The following is a 17,303-nucleotide window of genomic DNA, read 5'->3' on the forward strand; positions in this document are numbered from 1 at the left end:
CTGTAACTGGTTATAATAGTGGAATTGCATGTTCATGGGTTAACGATGGAACTAGTGGCAAACTAAAGTCTAGCGGTAGGAGAAATTACTTCCAACACTCCTCTTTAATTTCGACCATATGCTACTGCATTTAAAATTCCTTTGTTGATGACTGCAGTCTTCTTTTGTCACTTTTTGATATCCAAGTCTTCAGACTTTCTCCAATATTTTCTTTGGTTGATAACTTCTAACCATATCTAGATCTGCTAATCTTTCCTTTCTTTTGGCTTCCTCCAACTGCTATGACAGTCCTTCAAACCTTTCTCTTTCTCGTATCACCTTGGGATCTTGCGCCTTATCCCTAACCAATACAAATCTAATGTGGTTTTGACTTACCACAAACCATTACACTAGGTGGTTTTAGATGACTACAAACTTCACACTTGTATCGTTTTAAAAACACACTTCAACAACTGCTTGCTTCTATAGAAGCTTTACCCTTAAGAACCCCTTCACGATGGCTCAAATCAAATTTAATCAGAAATTAGTAGCCTTCTTCTAAGGCTTCTCACAGATGCCTTTAAACACAAACACTCATATCTTTGGAGGCCAAGCCTTCTGACTTGCATCATCATCAATGAATAAAATCTTACCTTGCCTCTTGTCTCTGGCAATCTCCTTGTTACATCTTGCAAATTCTTGAACTCTTTCCTAGATCATTTCTTCTCTTTTGTGACATCCAGATCTTCTGATCTCTTTGAACCCAATCCACTCCTCACCAAGACCTGTCACCTAGTCTGATACCAATTGTAGAATCTAGAAACACATACAATAAAAACAAATACAACATAAAAAGCAAAAATAAATTTATTAACTCAAATTCTGTAATGAACTACATTTTTGCAGACTGTGTATCAAATATTACAATAGGCAGTTTTTATAGAGGTTGCAGCCTCAGTTCATAGATTATATCACTTAAACTAAATCTAGGTATGCATTGCATGCATTATTCCCGTAACATGAAGATTGACAGTTAAACATGACAATCAACTATTAACTACTGAAAACTAATTGTTAAACTATTGCAGGCAAACTGTAGCATGCGGTGAATGCGGTGCATGGCAGTGCATGGCAAATTAGCTGTAACTGGTTATAACGGTGGAATTGCATGTTCACGGGTTAACGGTGGAACCAGCGGCAAACTGAAGTCTAGCAGCGGGAGAAATTACTTCCAACAATATGCTTGTTAATTTATTGTTTAATGTTACTTCTTTTTAATCTGCTAAACTTTTTCTCCTCTTCTTTTATAGTTAAATCTTTGATTATTTGATCAATTGTAAATTTCAGCCCTTTTGTAAAAAAATTTAACTATATGTATTTTGGGGGGTTTTCTCCTATGTGTTTTTGTGTGTTTAAGTGAAGTTGATCCAATTGTTTGATAACCAGGAACAATCATATGGCTGGCCAAAAGGATACAGAGACTGTTAAGATAGATGTCCATCTAAGTGGTAAGGGTAACATAAATTGTGGTAAAGATAAAATAAACTGTACGGTCCGAGATGGAGAGGGGAAACTCCTGTTGCAACAGAACTGTGAACCTGAATTATGGATCGATCAAGTTAAAAATACATATAAGGATCCAAACTCTGAGTACAAGGACCTAAAAACGTCTGCTGGTGTGTCCATATCGGGTGCCTGAATTCATAAAGAAAACCAAATGAGGAGCGTATGATCCTCTGGTTGTATTTCTTGGACCTTATCATCACAAGAAATACCAGCAGCTGACTACAATGGACAAATATAAGCTCCAAGAAGTAAAGAAAACCTTGGAAAGGATCCCTGCCATGACCATAGACGATTTAGTTGATAAAGTCAGAGAGCTAGATACGAAAATCAGAGCTTGCTATGAAGACTCAGCCGTTGAATGGGATGGAGATACGCTTGCATGGATGATGGCCATGGATGCATGCTTTATTCTCGAGTTCCTTCGACGGGAGATGCTCAATTCTAGCCTTGTCTTCCACACCGAGAGAGCTGATAATATCAAAAGACGAGAGATTATATTGGACATTTTGAAGCTCTGCAGCAGGATGGGGTTTCTTAGTCAAACATTTGTATGGCTGCATGTTTTTTCAAGGTTATCCGTTCTCAAGAAGATCAGAATTAAAAGACCTCGTTAAACATATTGAAACTGAAAGTGGTCCACTGCATCTATTGGATTTGTCAAGACCGGTGATCGCAAATTTCTTATCAAAATCTGCTACAGTTTGTCCGTCCCGCTGTAGTTGTTGTGAATGCAAAACTTGCTTCGCCACTTCAACTGTTAGTGCTACTCCAAATGTTGTTGCTTGTTTTAGAGGGGCAAGATCTTATCCAACAAATAAGATACCTTCAGCAGAAAAATTACAGAAAGCTGGAAAAAAATTGCAGCCGAGCACTGAAGGAAAATTCGAGTTTGAACGCAGATGTTTTCGAAATAGTAGACTTTTCCTCCCTCAAATCAATGTTGACGATTACACAGAAATTTTCTTGAGAAACCTGGTGGCTTTTGAAGAGTGTCAAAGGCAGAATAACTCGCAAATTAAACGACAAATTTCTCTCTACATGTGGATAATGGATAACGTAATTGACTCCAAAGAGGATGTTGAGCTGTTTGAGAGAGCTGGTATTATCGAAAATTGTCTGGGGACTAATGATTTAGTACCTCAAATATTCAATGATTTATGCTTCGGAATCACTACCGAGGATGATTTTCAGTCAGTTTTGGACATGATTAACGAACATTACAACAGCCGACTGAACGTGTGGATTACCGAGCTCAGGAGAAGGCATTGCTCAAGACCATGGTATATTATCTCTTTGCTGGTCGCTGTCATACTTTTAGTACTGACACTTTTGCAAACTATCAATAAGTGTTCATGTTGTCCGTATTAATAATGGGCAGAACTGAATTTAAAGGCCTTGTAACCTTAGTTTTAATTTAGAAGTCGTCATACATGTGGACAAACATTGTGGCAGATATATTAATTTACTTTAAGTATATACTACTTCAAGTTTGGGGTGTAAAGTTTTATACTTCATTAGTTAATTTGCCTGAATTAACGATGTTTTAAATTGATAATTCTTTGGTATTATATTACTTTATTAAACATTAAAATATTAGTCATGAAGAATATTTATTTTCAAGGATGTTTGATATGGTTTAGAGTAAGTTAGGGTTTAGTTTATTATGTTATTGTCTCTTTTGTGTATGTATAGAGTTTTACTTTTCATTACTTTCTTATGTGATATTATTTTCAAGAGTTTTTTTTTTCAGTTTTCACATATTTATTTTGTTTTTCATTTTATTTTATAGTGGTTAAAATTGTTTCTTTTGTAGCTAATGGTGTATTTGACAATAAGGATGGTTTTGTTGGTGTAAATTATGTCTCAAAATTACATTTTATTTAAGTTGACTTAGGATAATGCATTCATTGTAGTTTGCATATGAGACACTTAGAGAAGTGTGCATTTAGGGAAGATGGTTGTAGGAGAAATTCCACCTTTTGTGGTGTTATCTTGGTATCACATTCCACCTTTGGTGGGTGATCCACCTTTAGTGGAACATTCTATTTTTTCTCCTACCTACCCCTATCTTCTCTTATATCTCATTGACCCACATGTCATGATTGTGTGGTCTGTCATTCCCTATGGTCTTGTCTTTATAAGCAGGCTCATTTACATCGTATGAAATCTAGTTGATAATATTGCATCATTGACGAGAATAAAATTTGTTCTTGTCACATATTATTTCTTTCTTATTATTGTTCTTTTCATTGGTCTCTAGACCTTGATTTCTATAGGAAATTTCTCACATGGTATCAGATTTATAGAAAAAATTTACATGGTATCAGAGCCTATAGGATGCCATGGATAGTCATTTGAGAGATTTTTTATGCAATTTGGGGTTTTGCATTTTAGAGCTTTCTATTGCATGTTATTATTGGATCTTTCTAGGTCAAATCTAAGGTCAACATTGGATTGAGGAGGTTCAAGAAAGTCAGATTTGTCTTTTGTTTCATCCAAATCGGACACTGGAGGCCAAATCTAGAGTCGTTTGAAAGTGGAGGTGGTTACCTGTCCCACGAACAATCTGCAATTTTGGAGCAGTTTGGGTCAAATCTGACATCACCATCGTGCTCAAAAGGCACAAGAACCTCAAAATCAACTATTAATTTGTCAAAATCGGCCACTAACATTCGAAACTGAAAAAATCCCCCCCTCTAAAGTACAGATGTCTACAGTAAAGGTAAGATTTTTATTTTTTAATTAAAAAAATATTTTTGCTTTTTTCCAACTTTTATTGTTTAAATCAAAAAAAAAAATTTGAAATTTTTTAGGGGGGGGTGCGATTTTCTTTTTGCGAGGCTATTCGTAGGCACCTCCGGCCTGCAAGGAAACTCGAGGGTACCAAAGGTAGTCCCTGTAGCCACCCCACAAGGCTTTGTTTTTTAAAATGTTTTTTTAATATTTTTTAATTTGTTTTTTATTATGTTTTTTTAAATTAAAACTTTTGATTGTTAATATTTTAAAATAAAATTTTATTAAATCACATTTTTAATAGAGTTTTTATAAAATGTTAAAATTCAAAAAAAAATTCTTTATTGTTAATTAATAAAGTTTTTTAAATCAAAAAATTAAAAAAAAATGTGATTTTTTTTTTTGTTTTTCTAAATAAAGTTTTTGTCAAAAATAAAAAAATTTCACTTTTTCTTTATTGATTTTTAATAAAAAAATTTAATGGGGTTTTTTAATGAATTTTTTAATTAAGATTTTTTTAAAACAAAATTTTCATAAAAAAGCAAATTGGGAACATTTTTTTTTCTTGTCCACCTATCATACATGTGTTGCAGCGTTCTCCAACCATCAGCCGGGGGGGTCAGTTTGCTTCTAGATTTTCTTTGGCGACATTCCAATCAGAGGCATCTTCATCTACAACCTTCTATAGGGCATCTTTTTGGTGGCATCATCTTCATGTTTCCATACTTGCACTATCATGTTGTATTCTCTTGCACGAACGATATTGTAATGCACTAATATAAAGTGTCATTCTTCTTTGTACCTTGTCATTGATGACATATTTGACATAATCCTCTTGTACTTCGTAGATTAGGAAATATCTTGTGAGACTTGGTGCATGGTTGTAGTTGAGACTTATAGATTGTATTAGTTTGTGCATGGCTCCAGTGAGACTTAGATTGTACCAATTTGTCATTGATGAGTATCAAGTCAATGCTCAAGTAGGTGTCTCCATGTTGATCTTTATTTTGTTACAGTGAGTGATTCATCGATCATTTTTCATCGACAATGGTACCTGGTTTTGTCACACTTTGACATTCTTGGTACAACATTAGCTTTATTTCTTCCTAATGGGGAGGAATTTTTTGTCAACATCATTGTAGCATCTTTGCAAGAGATTCTACATTGAGGGGAGCTTCATGGTGTCTCTTCTTCTCTCTTATGGGGGGGGCCCTTTTTCCTCACATGAGGTTTTGTTCTCATTCTTCATAGAGAGCATTTTGTTCTTTCATCTCTCCTTTTTGGGGGGGTGGAGTTTTTTCCCATTGGGTTTTTCTCTATTTCTCAATTTGTGAGAGATTGCATTGCATTTGTGCATGGGTACCTAACATGGCCTAGTAGTCAGGACGCATCTTGCATTGTTAGCTTGAGTCTACATTCCCCTAACTTGCACTTAAGGGGGTGTTTTGGTGTAAATTATGTCTCATAATTACACTTTACTTAAGTTGACTTAGGATAATGCATTCATTGTAGTTTTCATATGAGACACTTAGGGAAGTGTGCATGTAAGGAAGATAATTGTAGGATAAATTCCTCTTTTTGTTGTGTTATCTTGTTATCACATTCAACCTTCAGTGGGTGATCCACCTTTAGTATAATATTCTATTATTTCTCCTACCTACCACTACCCACCATTGTATCTCATTGAGCCACATGTCATGATTGTGTGCTCTCTCATTGCCTTTGGCCTTGCCTTTATAAGCAAGCTCATTTACATTGTATGTAATCTAGTTGATATTATTACATCATTGATGAGAATATAGTTTTCTCTTGTCACATATTAATTCTCTCTTATTCTTCTTCTTTTTATTGTCCTCTAGATCTTGGTTGCTATAGGCAAATTCTCACATGGTATCAGAGCTATAGCAAATTTTTATAGGCTTTAAAGAATATTTGAAATTTTGTATTGAAGGTATGCAACAAGGATTAATATTTAAAATTGATGTTATTTTTCTTATTGACGTTGTTGAACATGTTTTCAATCTATTCAAAAAAATTAGTCTTATTGTTTATTATGTAGGAAATATCCTCTCAAAATGATACTTGCTATGTTGGGTCGATAATTCTAAAGAAACCAAAGGCGTTAGTTTTTCATAGGATAGAAATTTGTCCAATGTATTTTTCTTATTTAGTTTTCATGATCACTAGTAGGTCAATATTCTTACTAACTAATGTACTTGTTAATTCATGAGAAAAATCTTATTAGTGCCTTCTCATTGATCCTAAGAATTTAAAAATTTAGGCATCCCTAAATGATTATATTTGAATTTAATTGTGTATGAGCCTTGGCTCATTTTCAACATTTTTGGATCATATTATCTAGTTGTTCTTGTTATGAAATAGAATATTCTTATGGCTCAAACCAATGAGTAGGTTTCTATAGGGGTTGACTACACTTCCAATCTTAAAGAATCTATTGATTTTCAAGTGATGACCTATTTCTTTATAAAAAAATCCACCTACAATATCATACCAAACACATGTTTCTACTCGTAATCTCTAGATCATAGGATTTAAAAATTGCCTACTTATACCCAAACCACATACTACATGTTGTCCACTTATACCCAAATTTTCTTCTCTACCAACACAAGAGGATAGTAGATCAATAATTGGTGGTAAAGAAACCTTTAGTTACTAGAAATTCTAAATCTAATGACCCTTTGTATAAACCACAATGTTTCTATAAGGTTTAGAATTTTTTGGTGAGAAAAATGAGGTGATTATTCCTACCCAGGATGATTTTCTAGTTTGTCCCATAACATTATTATTAGAAACTTTGGTTAAAGAAACCATATGGAGATTACCTTAAGTATATTCAACCCTTCAAGTCTTCATATAGTTTTTGACAAGATAATGGATCACCAAGGAAGTTTTGTAATAAATGCAACTCTATTTCACTTGGAGACTACTTTTCTCCAAATAAATAACATTTTTTTAGTAACCAATTTGAGGTATTAATATATGATAATGGCAAATGGCTAGATCACTCTATAGGCGATCACCCATATTAAATCTATCCTATGTTATACTCATCATCTAATATTTTTAAGAAATCAAATTTGTAAGGTTTTAGGTTCAAGCTACCTTCAAGACTATTTTGTTTACATGTCTTTAGCTTTTCAAATCATATTTTAATGGACATGGTAGTGCACACATGTTTTTTATTCCTATATCAACCTTGACTTGCATTTCCTCCAATGAAGAGTCAAATTGATATTTTGTGTGGGTAACCTTTGATAATGATGGTAGGTTGGCAAGGGTTGTGTGTGTTTATACTTTTGACAATGGTCTCAAGAAAGTGGTGTTATGGTGGTGGTTAATTAATAACTTTTCCTTCTCTAACTATTTATTTTGTAGTGATTTTAATATAGAGGAATATCTTGTTGATAAAATTGGTTTCTATACTATTGATATGGTTTATCAGATAAAGGCATGATTGGTATAACATAAAAAATCACTAATAGTTGGTAGATCTAGATCACTAGTACTTTCTTTCCGTGTCAAACCTATGCAACACATGGACCAACTTAGAGGCCAATAAAAACATAGTGCTCAAATATCTTGATCATAATATATTTTTTTACAAACACATGTTTAATATATCATTATCCATAAACTTATCAAATATCTCGATGACATTATAAATTTTGAGCAGCATGTTCAACATGATTAAGTCTCGATTCTCAAAAAATAGTCCCATCATATCTAATTTGGATTCATTTTTCATCCTAGTGAAATTTGTTTTCACATAAAAAAAATTAACGTGTCACTAATGATTCATTAATAGGCTATCCACCTTATCATCTAAGTGTGGAACGTAGAGCTACATATATATTTTAATTTTATCTTAGATTGATTAATGGTGAGATTACGTGCACCACCACCTACATATGAGGGTTTTAAAAATAAAATTAATTATATTTGAAATAAATTTAGAGTTCTTTTCTCCTATTAAGATCGTTAAGACTACTAATATGAGTCTTTCTTCACTCTATTAGATAACTCATGCCTTACATTGGCACTCTAAGTTTCATTTTTTTGGCATATAATAACTCGTGGAAATTTCATTATGTACTCTAACAATATCTAGAGTTAGTTCTAAACTATCTTAGTGACATTAGTATCATGGTTTTTCATTCTCAACTCACTGTGGAGGAGTTTTATTATGCAATTAATGCATATGGTAATGATAAGGTGTCATGCACAAATAATTTTCCCTAAGTATTTTACAAGGTCACTTGATACTTCACAAGACTTAATCTACTCCAAGTTTATAAGAAATATCTCCATAACCATTCTTTATAGTCTTTGATTAACCTTTAGAAATGTTTAATTTATTCCTTATTTTGGGGATTGGAGATAGTAATATGTTAGCATCCCATCACCTTATTGGATATTTTACATAAGGTTTTTTTCCAAAGACCTTCACTATATCAACTTGTTACCTACACTTGATCGTGTAATTTGAGAAATGTATTTTATCAAAAGTTTTGATTAATAAAAGTGGGATAGGTGTATTGTATCAAATGTTGTTATTTTTGGGATACTATCATTAATTTTTCGAAGATATCAAATGGACTAGAAACTCCTTCAATAGAAACTCCTTTTCTAAATACTAATTTTTTGAAAGAATACAACTAACTTGATTGATACTTTATCCTTGTAATTCTTCGAAAGGGTGTATCAACCTTGCATCCTAATCTTGATAAAATAAAAATTAATCTTTAGGATATCGAACAATAAGTCTTGAATTTTAGGGTATAAAATTTTTTTGGCCACGAAAAATATTGGAATAGGTTGTAACTAGCAAGAAAATTATGAGGACATAGATCACTTCAAGATCTACAATTTAAAAAATATATTTTTAATTGTGAGTCAAAACTTATGGCCTCTAAAAGTTGCGCCTATCCTATTAGAAATATAAGAATATTTATAACACAAGAGAGTTATTAGAGGGATTTACAATATTTGCCAACTTATGTTGCATATTATTATGAAGAAGTAGAATATTTTATTGATATGTTCGATGATCTGTAAATACATGTATATAAAGAGAAAAGTGTCTACTTAATGGTTTTGCATCTGCATCCTTCAATTGCATGCTTAATAATAGTATAGTTAGTTTAGACAATGTAATATAACTATGCATAGTGATGCCAACATTCTCCCCCTTATTACATTGTTCCTACATGATGTAGCATTGAAACCTTAAGTCTCACCTATCCAATGTACCCCTCTCAGCCCCCCACCATAAAACTTAGATGAAAAAACTTTCTTTTACATTATATGAATACACATTTTCAGAAGATCTTCTCCTAAAGCACCAAATCCTAAACCAAGTGGTGCTGCATTAAACTAACTCTTGACCATCGTAAAGGTGTAGATTCAAGTTGTGTTCTTGAGCTCTCAATCCTGAAATCTTGATTCACAGAGTTTTGAATTATTTGACAACAATCCCTAAGAGCTATGATAGAACTCTATCATTGTCCAATGACCGTGAAAGGGTGCAATTCTTGATCATATATATGAAGTTGTCTATACAACAATCTATATTGACCTCAACACCAAATATCAAATCTATCTCCAAAACAAAATTTTCACAATACATGTATTCTTCAAATTTGTCAACATCATAAAGAAAATCTAAAAGAAAGCAAAAAAGAAAATCCAAAAACACTTTTCTTGCAAAGCATCATCTCAAAGTGAGAAGCTAACTTGAAATAGTGGAAATTCCTCCATCCTTCAATGTCACCAGCCTCCAAAATCACATCATCAAGCATCCGAGTCATGGAAAGGTGGAGACTTTAATTTACTAACCAAAATGATATTGCCACTAGGTAGACCTGACTTAGTATGATCTAAATTTTGTGTCCCAACTAAGAAAGTTGTCCTATGCTTCAATATCTCAAAAATAATATTCCTTGGTGACACATCCTCGTAATAATTATATGAAAATCCTGTTGATCCCTTATTATAATCAGCAATAGTAATCATTGGAGAATTCACGCAACGTCCCATACACTTCATTTCATCCACTGAAAACATAGCATCTTTTATAACCTTATTATCATACTAACCCCGAATCATATAATTGTTAGTACCACATACTAAAAAATGATATTTACCAATGTTAATCACAGAAATTTTTTATCTACACCATTACTTCTATTATACCTCTTGAATCTATCCTTGTTCAAATATAAATCAACGAAGAAGTATATTGTAGACCTTAAATTTTTAGAATTCAATCAAATTTACTCAGAAAATTTTCAAATCGATGCTATCCTTCCTATCAAGCAAAGCCCGCATAATGAGTATATTTTTTCAAACTTTAGTGGCTTGAAATAGAGGATTTGGCACAAAATATTTTAGACGAGGAAGAAACAAATGCCTTTATCTGTTGCCTGGATTTATTTTCCTCTGAAAGTGATATTGTTGCTATAGGAAAGGCTTCATAAGATATCAATCCTAGCTTATCTTGCAATGCCTTCTGCACGGCCTTATTTTCCATTTTCCTTGGAATAGTTTGAAGACTCGGACATTAAACATCACAAGCATAGGCATCTGCTCTGATTCCAGATGAAAGAGCAGAATGTTTTATTGATATGCTCAACGATCTGTAAATACATGTATATAAAGAGAAAAGTGTGCAGTTAATGGTTAATATTAATATAGTTGGTTTATGTAATATGACTATATAAGGTTTATGTAATATGACTATATAATGTCATAAGGCATCTTTGAACTGAGATAATGGAGACAAAATAGGGCACTCAAATTGGTCATAGATTATGACAAGCCTATGACAAGTCGAAAAACAATGATAATTTTACTTTATGAAATCCTCTCAAGGTTTAGGAATCAATTTTTAACTAGATTTTAGGTGCTAAATTTTGTGTGGTATACCTCATGATTAATTGAGTACCATTTTCCTTTTTTTTTATTTACTATTTTTCTCATTTATTGAGTTCCTAAGATGTATGTTTCATAATAAGTATTTTTTTAGATATTTATATGTCACCATAGTTTTTATTAATAAAAGCGAGATAGGCTTGTACCATTACATATCCATAGAGCGATACTTGGGACAATTGAGGGATTCGAAGCCAGCCAAAAGACCCCCAACTAACCCATTACAAAAACTCAATAGGGATACCCGAAAACAAGCAAAGAAACTAAAAGACCAGCAAGAATAGAACTAGAAAATATAGAACAACTAGAAAGCAAAAAACCAACAAAACCACCCATGAAAGGCACGAAGAGATGGCCAACTACATGGGGGAATTTTTATCATGCCAATCCTTGCATAAAATTAAGACTTTGTCAGAAAATAACACATTTTTGGAAGACCTAAACCCAGAGCTAAAGGACACTAGTGTAGAAGTCGGGGTGGCTTTAACAAGGGATTTTGTGGGGCTTCAACCTGCGATCATAACCACAGTCCTCTTTCGCTTCTTCTCCCTTTTCCTGTTAAGTTCAACTTGTATGGTTTGGATAGCCTATAGAGGAGTATTATGCATGTTGGCTACAATCCTACATGCTGAATTAGCCTCTTCAATTTTCATTTTAAGGGTTCCCTAGGAACATCTAATTTCTACCACCTCCAATTTTATCCCAATCATCTTAAGCTTAGCTTCTAGTTCATTGACCCTCCCATTCACCTTGTCCTAATTCTTTGTTAGGACAATAAAATCATTAGCAACCCTCTAAACTTTGTCCTTGTCCACACCCTGAATCCATGTATTTGCCCCAACTTTGGCCTCAATGGTCACCTCCAACCTATTGATTTTCTTTATCGCCATATTCATTTGCCCACAAAACCACACAGAGAGTATGTAGTGGTATCTCTAGTGGCCTCTGAGATGGAGTCAGATGCAAAGATCGAAAATCCCCCCAAGAAAGGAGAATTTGCAAGGGTAATCCGGAAGCCTCAATCTGGTGAAGAGAAGAAAGTAAAATCTGAACCTATTCCATCTAGTAGGCCAAAGAGAGGACACCGAGTCAAATCTGACTTGGATGAATAATCTAGTAAGATAGAAAATACTCAGATTCCTCCTTTATCTGCTCAAGAATTAATTGATAAAATTATCAAGGATGGGAACTCGAAGAATATTTTTGTATATTATGAGAATTTAGATGATAATGATAAAAGACAGATTGAGGAAGCTATAGTATTACATTTGGATGTATTTAGAAAAAATGTAACTAAGTTAGAACACTATCTTCCAAAAGATATGTATAGTATTCTTGATGCTAGAAGAAAATATGCAAGTCAAATGGATAAGGAAATAATGGAAAGTGAACTGGTCAATCAGTTCACCAGTATTACTATTGTAGAAATTGACAAGTTATTTTTTCTAGAAAACACAAAGTACAAAGCCTTATGGTTGGATGAGTGGAGGAGATCAAAAAAGAAACTATTGAGATATGGAAGAAATTTCTCACTGAGAACTGGCTACAAACGACTTCCCCTCCGGAAGTAGATTCACAAGCCACTCAATTTGAGATCCTGTTAATCTTAGAGGATCTGGTTAATATTGAGAGGGGGGTGAATCAGTATTAACAACAATTTTAAACTTAAAACTTGAACTTATAAAACTTCACCAAATCAATCATAAACTAGTAATAAACTCTTTACCATTAACGATAATCACTGATAACCAACTATTAAACCGATTTATCAAAATTGCTCATTAAGTGTTCATCAACATGCATAAACTGAAAGTAAAATATAACAACACATAAAAACATTCACCATATGAACACCATATTTTTCATGTGGAAACCCAAATAGGGAAAAGCCATGGTGGGAATTGGTACCCACAAAAATTGTGCACTCTTTTAGAATGTGCCATTTTAGGAGCCTAGCCCGGTTAGAAGCTTACAAAGATGTCCTGTTAGGGGAAGACCCTATTTGGAGTCACCAGGTTAAGGGATTTAGATGATGAACCTTGTTAAGACCTTTGACCTATTAGTATCAACCTTGCAAGAGGATTTAACACTCAAATGTTGAGCTACCGGATTAAGGGATTTACAATGTAAGGCCTGTTAGGACCTACCTAGTTAAGGGATTTTGTTGTTGTAACTATTAGGATAACAATAGTGAAAGATCTGGGTATAGTACTAAACTGCTTGCTTGATCAGATCCAATTCTACTCCAAATATGCTACACTTTGGCAGATCTCTCACACTTTGGTTCGGCTTCACACTCTTCTAAAAAATCACCAACATAACAAACATCAACTGTATCGACCTAAATAACCTTCACAACTTAGTCAATTATAAAACCCTAAGACTTACAACATAGATCATCATAGATCTTTTATAACTCATTATGGATAATCATTGATCATCATATGGATCATTAAAATCAATTACAACCATTGAATAATCACCACATCTAGATCTGATACAAATTCAACCCCTTAGAACACTCTTCTAAGCGCTTCGTTGTTTCCCAAGAAATTCAATCTTCAAACATGCCAAAACATCATTCAAACACTTCATGTAGTTTGTGCCACATCATCACCAATATTTGGACTTGATGTAGATCACTGCCAAACCAAAAATCATTACTATTTGAGAGAATTCTTTACCAGTCCTTAAACCCTTCTTAAACCTTAGCAAAAATACAACAGAAATCATAAACATGACTTCTAGTAACCAAAACATGACGCGGTTCCATTCACATATATATTACAATGATACAAACTCACATTCCAAACTGTAACACTTCAATCATCACCAATAGCCAAATGTATTCAAAACATTTCCTCATTTACTGGTTAAGGTCCTAATTCCTAGTTTCTTGTTTCTTTACCAGTAAGGTCTTTCTAGTAGACCAAAAAGAATAAGATGACAAAATACAACATAGTAAACATTAGTTGCCATCAATAACAACACAAATAACTGATCAAAGTCATCCAATCATGCAATCACAATCTCTTCATCACAATGTCATCACAATGAGTCTTTTACCAGTATAGTCATTATTCTTCATCTGCATCAGTTATGCCAATCATGCCAACATTCTCCCCCTTTGGCATTTATGGCAACACCAACATAAACACCACCATATTCAACTAAAATCATGATGCTCAGTTCTGGAACTTCTCTATTGCACTTCACTCTTATGTGGTTCTTCTCTTCTCCACCTGGAACTAAATCTTCATTTCTTATCCCCCTTTATGCTACACATCTTCTCTTCTTTAGGCTAATATATTTCTTTTGTGCCTTTGAAAACAATGCCAAAGGTGCATATGCATTGTCAGTCATCAAATTTGCTGTTGTTGTCTTCAACGTCTCTGCAAATCTCATCTAATTTGCTCCCCTTGCGGAGTAGCCATCATTTCATCAATCCATAGTGAAAATTTTTCAATAAACATACTGGATTGATGCATCTCCTGCATCCTAGTTCTTCTTGTGTAGGGGTTTGACCCCTAATTTACCTCTAAGGTACTCAAAGGTAGTCTTCGGCAATGGTTTTGTCAAAATGTTTGCTATCTACTCTTTGCTTGTCACATACTCCATTCTAACTTGTTTTTCTTGTACTCTCTCCCTCAGAAAGTGATAGCTTAATTCTTTGTATTTAGTTCTTCCATGTAATCCAATATTTTTTGAAATATTAAGTGCACTTGTATTTTCACAATAAATAGTTACCGGTTTAGACATATCAAGTTTAAAACCTTCTAACACGTGTCTCATCTAGGTTGCCTGCATGCAATTCATTGATGTTACAACATACTCTACCTTTGTTGTTGACCATGAAACACAAGTATGTGTTTTACTTTTCCAAGCAATCAAACTACCTCTAAGAAGAAAAGCTCCACCAGTAGTGTTTTTTCAGTCATCAACACTGCCTGCCCAATCTACATCAGTAAACACTTCCAGAGAAAAATCATTTTAATAAGGATACCATAAGTCATAATCTATTGTGTCTTTCAAGTACCAGAATATCCTTTTCATTGCTACCAAGTGAGTTTCCTTGGGATCTTTCTGAAATCTAGCAACCAAACCAACAACGTGTGCAATATCAGGCCTACTATGAACAACATAATGCAACTTACCAATCATGGACCTATATTCTTTTTCATCAACAAAGGGTGAATCCTCATGTTTAGATAGTTTACAACTGCCACCATCAGAGTACCAACTGGTTTATGATCCTCCATACCAAATGTTTTCAGCACTTCCTTTACATACTTACTCTGATAGATAAATATTCCACCATCCAATTGTTGGACCTGCAACCCAATGAAAAACTTAATCTTGCCAATTAGAGACATCTCAAATTCTTTTTTCATCTCTTCAACAAAATCCATACATAAATCATCATCACCTCCAAAAATTAGATCATCTACAAATACTTCAGCTATCAAAACTTTGTCTCCATCATTCTTAAGATATATGTTACTGTCCTCACTGGTATGCTGGAATCCTATCTTGATCAGGTGTGCATGAAATCTTTCAAACCATGCTCTTAGTGTCTACTTCAATCCATACAGTGCCTTATGTAACTTGCAAACCATATCTTTATCCTCAAACAAAGCAAATCCATCTAGTTGTTCTATGTACACTTCTTCCTCAAGGATGCCATTAAGAAAAGCAAATTTAACATCCATCTGGTAGACCTTAAAGCTTTTAAATGCAACATAAGCAAGTAACATTCTTACTCCTTCCAATCTTTCTACCGGTGCAACGGTTTCTCCATAATCTTCTCCTACTTCTTGTGCACAGCCTTTGCATACCAACCTTGCTTTATTCCTCACAACCTTTCCTTCTTCATTCAACTTGTTTCTAAAGACCCATTTAGTACCAATCACATTCTTGTCTTCCAGTCTGGGAACAAGTGTCCATGTCTTGTTCTTCTCTATCTGATCCAATTCCTCATTCATAGCATTAATCCAATCATCATCCTTTAGTGCCTCTTTTACTCTTTTATGCTCCATAGTTGAAATCAAATAGGATTCTTATCTAATCTTCCTTCTTGTTTATACACCAGCATTTTTATCTCAAATAATTTGGTCTTCTAAATAATTTACTCTGACATATCTTGGTATCACCAGTTCTGGTGTTGTGCCCTCTGCTTCATGTTCTTCACCTTCTTCATCGCTTTCTTCATTTACAGGTTGAGCACCTATTTTTTGCATTTTCCTGCTCATCATTCTTTTGAACTTTTGGTTCAATAAACACAAGTTTGTCTTCATCTTTCTCAGGTTCAAATCTATTGGTCTTGACAAATTTCTCAGAGATTTCATCTACCTTCACATTTTCACTCTTAGTGATCCTTTTTGTTCTCTTGTTATAACATTTGGAAGCCTTAATCTTTGTAGAGTGACCAAGAAAAATACCTTCATCACACTTTGCACCAAACTTTCTAGTGAAATCATCACATTTAATGAAACATTTACTCCCAAAATTTTTAAAGTAACTTACATTAGGATTCTTTCCATGTCATAATTCATAAGGTCTTTTTTTGTTACCTCTCTTGACAAGTACCTATTGAAAAGTGTAAATAGCAGTGCTAACTGCTTCTCTCCAAAACAATTTCAGTACTTCACCTTGAATCAACATGGTTCTAGCCACTTCAACAAGTGTTCTATTCACTCTCTTTTCTATCCCATTCTATTGTGGAGTTCTAGGAGGTGACATCTGCCTCTTGATTCCATGTTCATCACAAAACTTCACAAACTCATCAGAAGTAATTCTCCTCCCCGGCCAGATCTCAAACATTTCAAATTCTTCTCGGTTTCTTTCTCAACTAAAGCTTTGAATGCTTTGAATTTACTAAATGCCTTAGACTTTTCTCTTAGAAAAGTTACCCATGTCATCTTGGAAAAATCATCAATGAAAATCATGAAATATTTATCACCAAAATAGCTCTTAGTCCTCTTAGGACCACAAAGATTAGTATGAACCAAATCTAAAATATTTTCTGAAGAGAAAGATTGACTCTTAAAAGATACATAAGTCATCTTACCCAT

The 17,303-nt window shown here is 33.7% G+C and overlaps 1 protein-coding gene across 1 annotated transcript; it reads left to right on the forward strand.

The window, feature by feature from the left end:
• Nucleotides 1-1,769: 1,769 nt before the first annotated feature.
• LOC131067165 (putative UPF0481 protein At3g02645) lies at nt 1,770-2,913 on the forward strand. Its single transcript, XM_059212294.1, has 2 exons — nt 1,770-2,116; nt 2,337-2,913. The coding sequence occupies exons 1-2, from the start codon at nt 1,770-1,772 to the stop codon at nt 2,911-2,913; spliced, it is 924 nt and encodes a 307-aa protein (XP_059068277.1).
• The last annotated feature ends 14,390 nt before the right edge of the window (nt 2,914-17,303 follow it).

This window comes from Cryptomeria japonica, chromosome 10 (genome assembly GCF_030272615.1).
Source record: "Cryptomeria japonica chromosome 10, Sugi_1.0, whole genome shotgun sequence".
NCBI lineage: Eukaryota > Viridiplantae > Streptophyta > Pinopsida > Cupressales > Cupressaceae > Cryptomeria > Cryptomeria japonica.

Excerpts from the sequence above, each read along its gene's own strand:
- LOC131067165 (XM_059212294.1), top strand. The coding sequence starts at position 1,770 with ATGGACAAATATAAGCTCCAAGAAGTAAAGAAAACCTTGGAAAGGATC. Across the intron at positions 2,117-2,336 it reads TGGCTGCATGTTTTTTCAAG|AGGGGCAAGATCTTATCCAA; the intron begins GTTATCCGTTCT and ends TGCTTGTTTTAG.